The 5,647-nt window shown below is 39.2% G+C and overlaps 1 protein-coding gene across 1 annotated transcript; it reads right to left on the reverse strand.

The window, feature by feature from the left end:
- Window positions 1–230: 230 nt before the first annotated feature.
- Window positions 231–1,539, reverse strand: LOC111785152 (LOB domain-containing protein 20-like). Its single transcript, XM_023665613.1, has 2 exons — window positions 1,162–1,539; window positions 231–798 (listed from the first exon to the last, which is right to left on the reverse strand). Exons 1-2 carry the CDS (start codon window positions 1,537–1,539, stop codon window positions 451–453), a joined length of 726 nt encoding a protein of 241 aa, XP_023521381.1. The 3' UTR covers window positions 231–450.
- Between the last annotated feature and the right edge of the window lie 4,108 nt (window positions 1,540–5,647).

The following is a 5,647-nucleotide window of genomic DNA, read 5'->3' on the forward strand; positions in this document are numbered from 1 at the left end:
TTACTCTTCATAATTCAATTATCTCATCGATCATTCAATCAATCCCTCTTTCACTAACAAGTACTAGGGTCTTGACTTAATAGTGATTAAATTTAGTAGGTCAAAACCCGCTAATATCTAACAAAATTTGAATCAACTTAAGTACAACTCATCAATCCGTTAGCATTTTTACTTTAAAAAATTGAATAGACTGAACTAAGCTTTGAACATTTAGTACCGATTGAATCGACTAGATTTAATTACTTCGATTTTATTTTCTTTCAATCACAACTAGCACAGCTACTTTTAAAGTAGAACATTGACTTCAAAACTTGATTCCATTGGTTTTCTTTTCCTCCAACATTGATTCTATCTCAATGTTAGCAGGAAAAGCTGATGGAAAATGACTTCAATGTTATTCTTCCCGATGGCATTGGTTTACGAATTGAAAATGAAGGTGAAGGAACTGGATCATCGTGGGCGGAGTAGGTCGTCGGCGAAGATGGTGGGGAGCTGGCTATTTTCCTCGTCTTCCTCGTCTTCGATGGATCGGCGGGGGAGATGGAGAGGCTCTAAGTGATGGGGAGATGGGGCAGTCTCCGCCGGAAGGTCATAATTGGAAGCAAAACTGCTCAAATTGATTGCATTATGAGCGGAGGTGGAGGCTGAGACAGAGATGGAGGAGTTGTTGGAGTATGCGGGCTGCATCTGCACTCCCACTTGCGGTGGCTGTGAGTTCTGAATTGCACTTGCAAATGCCAACCTGCTGCTTATTAATTGACTTTGAACCGCCGCAAGCTCCGCCTGCAGAGATGCCACCTGAAATTCATAAATATATTTCAATTTTAATTTTTCTAAATATTTTTCGAAACAATTCTTAGAAATAATACTGAAAGCTTGATTAATAATTTACAAAAACAGAAAATATTTTTGAAAAATTCAAATTTATCCAAATTAATGTGTTTAAAGTAGTATAAAAATTTATTCAAGTATATAATTTATAAATATATTTTTTTTTCATGATTATAATTTTATTAAAATTTTGCGTAAATATCTTGGTTATTGGTAAGGAAGCAACAACAAAATTTACGAACTTATCTATAATTTGTCTTGAAAAATATGTATCAATAAATAATATGTTATCAAATATTGTTAGTTTAAAAAATCAAAGGAAAAGAAGACCTGTTGTTGAAGGGCAAGTACAGTTGAGACACAGCCATAGACAGGGTCGGAGAGTCTAGCCTGAGCTTCATAAGAAATGGTAACGACGGCGTCGTTTCGGCGACTGAGCGGAATATGCAGCAGGAGCTTCGATACATTACTTGCTCCAAACACCTTATGCACGGCGGCAAAGCGAGCAACGCCCTGATCGGAGGCGAAATGAGGTGCAAAGATGCAGCCATTGACGCATTTTCTACGGAGAAACTTGCAGGCACCACAGGGAGCAGTGGCAGCCCCGATGTCGGTAGGGGTGGTGGAGGTGGTGTCGGTGTTGGCAGCGGAGGAGGTACGTTTGCCAAGGTCTTTCCGGCGAGGGAATTGGTGATCAGCATCAGCCATGTGAAGGCAATGAAGAAGGAATTATTGTAGGGATTGGTTTTATAAAGAGAGAGGGCCACGTTAGTCTCGTGGGAAAGGTTGGCGAAAATGAGGAAGTTTCTTTTGAATAATCGCTTTCTAGAGACGTTATGAATGGGTTGGTGAAGGGAGGGAAATGTGAAGAGCGGGGTGGTGTGAGATGCACGTGCAAAGGGAGTGACTTCTTCTTCTTCTCTCTCTCTCTCTCTCTATCTCTAATATAACGTTTAGTTTTCCATTCCTTAAAAGTTAGATGATATAATGATGAAGAAATGACCACAAGGTTTGTGCTGTCCTTGACGTGTGGGATGGATGATCATTGAGTTTGGGCAACCTTTATATACAATACGAAAATTAACACTACCTTCCAATATTTTCGGATTGGTTAGATTGGTAATTCAAATGACTTGATATTGTTTTACAGCTCAATCTAACCTTCTATTTTAAGTTGAGTTGTCGAGTGTCTCATGATGGGCATTGTGAGGAGTGTGATATAAAAGGAATCGATATAGAATTAGTCAAGCTAGGTAGGTTGGATTTTGTCCAATAACCCACTTAAGGTCATGCTCACACCACGAAGCCCACAACTTACACTCGACCTAGACACACTGCAGCAGTCCATAACCGAATAACCTCTGCGACCCAAATGCACACGGTCAGGAAACACAATTCGCCACGCTCACACATGACTAGAAGTCCGCGCCTCAACTCGGTTCATGACCCGTGCGCGTCATCTCCCCCTAGCGACACGTGTCATTGTCTGTAATCGCTGACTCCTTGGCTTACGCGGCAACGTTAACGGCTTGATGGCTCTACGGCTAAAAATCCAGCTATCCAGCATGGCTTGGTATAGACAATTTGATACCATCCCCTACGTTTTTTTACTATCACGAAGCTGAAATTGACTTTATTTAAGGCTATAAGATCAATATGATGTTCGATTGCTTAAATTCAAGTTGAATGAAGTTAGAAAATGTGAATTGTTAACAAAATCATATCGATATTCTCATAAGAAAACACTTGGACGATACTTGAAACAACTTTGAGGGATGAAATCATGCATTCGATTTTAGGGAGAACATTGACAAAGTCATCCAAGTAAGTAGCCTTACTATTGACATGGTTATAATTTTTTTTTTCTATATGATGACACGTGTCCCGTGGGTCTATACGTGTCATATGTTTGATAGGTGCGAGATGTTTATGAAATGACATATCTATGATATGACTATGATATGATGTGTTGGTGATATAATATATTTTATGATATGATATGTTTGACGATGTTGTACATGTTATGATATGATTTATGGTATTATACGTGCGTAATATGATATGGTATGTTGAAGGATATGTTATATGCATGATATGATATAACACGATGTATGACAGGCATGATACATAGTAAATATGTTTTGACATGACATACAACCCCGAACTATGTTTTAAAGTTATGTTATAAAAAAGATATGATATGAAACAAAATGGAAGGGGTTGTTTTATATGGTTTCATAAATGAAAAATGTTGGGACCTCATGCATCATTGTATCTTACATGCGTTGGGGAATTATCCCCTTTATGATGAGTACGGACGCGTATGTTATGGAAAGAAAAAATGATCATTGTATTTATCATAATGCTACAACGGTAACTATTCCTACCGAGTGTTTGACAATAGCACCATAGAATGCTAGCCCGACCAGGCAAGGGGCCCAAGAGGTGTGCGAATCGACTAGTGGTCCATACTCGCACATATGGGCCGAGTGTAGAATAGTAAATGCACATCCAATGACCCATTAGGATAGTTACCTAAGAGAATACGATTTTAAATGATAGATCCCATTCATGATTGCATGTGTTTGCATCCAGCACCAATAGTGGAATCATTTACTAAATATTTCTTAAAAATACTAAAGCCACGTGCTACTTCTATTTTCCAGGTAAAGGCAAGACACCCTGCACGGTTGACGGCGACATCACAACTTTAAAGACTATGACACATGCATAGGGTAATCGTATTTAATTTCGTAAACTATAGGTAAGTATAGGATATTTCTGTTTTATTTGTACTTATGTCTATTTTTAATTTTAAGTTGTTTTGTTTTAAAGACCTTTTATTAAACATGTAAGTCCATGACAATGTTTGATGAATATGTTTCAAATGATTAATTCCGCATAAAACGGTTAAGTTATGTACATGGTAGCAACTTTAGGTTAGTAAAAATCTAGCTCGTTACAGTTGATATTAGAGCTCTAGGTTATAAATTCTATAGACTAGCCTACTAGGTAGGTTTGGCATGTTCCATGATCCCACCGTCGATGCCTCGTCATTGTCAGGTATGTCATGCATAAGATAAGAAGAAAAAAAAAAAAATTTTCTTCCATTGTGTATACTATGACTGCTTACTATTATATTAATGATTGTAGTATGATGGTTGACTTAATTGTATGTTTATATGCTTGCCAAATTGTCTACTTATGATGATATGTAATATGATGCGAATTACTATAGTGAATAGTAGACTTGAGGAAAACAACATTTATTTTAGAAGCATGCCGTCTAGAGGAAGTCGAGGAAGAGGACGACCCCCTATTAGAGAAAGGGGTAGAGGTGAAGGAAGCCGACCTTGCGAGGGCTCAGTAACTTGTACAGATGTAGCTGTGTCACGGGTGAATATGATGTGTGAATCATTCCATGTCATGATGCAAACAATAGTGGCCACCCAACAAGCCAATAGCTCGCAATACATACGAGGGTCAAGATAGTTATGAGATTTCAAGCGGTATGTCCCGCGTACCTTCAGCAGGACTGCTGGAGACCCAACAGAGGCACAGGTATGCTATCGTCAATGGAGACGATTTTCTTATTAATGGATTGCCCAGATGATCAAAAGGTGTCCTTTGCATCATTCATGCGGAAAGAAGACGCAAAATTGTGGTAGATGGATAACCAAGAAATTCTTAGCCTCGATGGAAGTGCAATACCATGGTCTTGCTTCAAAGAGGTATTCTTGAAGCAATATTACCCAAAGGTAGTCCGGCTCAGAAAACAACAAGAGTTCACCCATCTGACCCAGGGTGTACGTTCTGTGGACGACTACGCGAGGGAATTCATGAGGTTGAAGCAATTTGCGCCGTCATTAGTGGATATAAAACTAAAAATGCCTGAGAGGTTCGTCATAGGCTTGAATTCAGAATGGTGGAAGTCATAGATCCTACCATGTATGAAGCTAACTTGAGGGCAGCTAAAGCCATGGAAAAACCTAGAGAAGAGGTAGGTCGAGAGTGAGTCGTCACGATCGGCCACAAACGATGGTACAAATAGATAAACTCACATCGACAACCACCGGCACATAAAGCTTGATACGCTGATAGACACCCTCCTCAATATGCAAACAAATATCCTAGAGACCAAGAAAGAGGCCAAGAAGGTGAGAAACCACTGTGTCGTGAATGTGGGAAACAACACTGGGGCAGATGTATGGTTAGATCTAGGACTTGTTTTCGGTTTGGTCACGAAGGTCACATTGTTAAATACTGTATTGCGAAGAGGATAAAAAACCTCGTCGATCCACCAAGAAGCCCAGGTGGAGCAAAGAGACCTATGTAGACCCGCTATTAGGTAAGGGCATATGCATCCACCAGTAGGGACGCTAACAAATCGGACACAGTGGTGAGAGGTACACTATCCATCATGGGACATTACACTTTAACGATATTTGATTTAGACTCTATGTGTTCATTCATATATGTGTCATTTGTTAGTCAAACAGGGTTTGAACTAGAACCTCTATTGAGTGTGTTACTATTAGTACCCAGCGGGGTAGACTTAATTGCTAGAGATAGAGTAAAAGATGGGCAAGTAATAGTAGCAGGACAAACTTTAAGCGTAGACCTGATAGTTGTTAGCATGACAGATTTTGACGTAATACTATGGATGGATTGGTTAGCTGACAAACTATGTTAGTATATATTGTTATAAGAAGAATGTAGTATTCTCATTGCCATCACGATCCAGTTTTAAGTTTAAGAGCGCATGTACTAGAGTTACCCCTAAACTATTTTCGATGATGAAGGCCAAAAGACTAAT

The sequence above is a fragment of the Cucurbita pepo genome, unplaced genomic scaffold (assembly GCF_002806865.2).
Source record: "Cucurbita pepo subsp. pepo cultivar mu-cu-16 unplaced genomic scaffold, ASM280686v2 Cp4.1_scaffold000388, whole genome shotgun sequence".
Taxonomy (NCBI): Eukaryota; Viridiplantae; Streptophyta; class Magnoliopsida; order Cucurbitales; family Cucurbitaceae; genus Cucurbita; species Cucurbita pepo.

Excerpts from the sequence above, each read along its gene's own strand:
- LOC111785152 (XM_023665613.1), bottom strand. The coding sequence starts at position 1,539 with ATGGCTGATGCTGATCACCAATTCCCTCGCCGGAAAGACCTTGGCAAA. Across the intron at positions 799-1,161 it reads TACTTGCCCTTCAACAACAG|GTGGCATCTCTGCAGGCGGA; the intron begins GTCTTCTTTTCC and ends TATGAATTTCAG.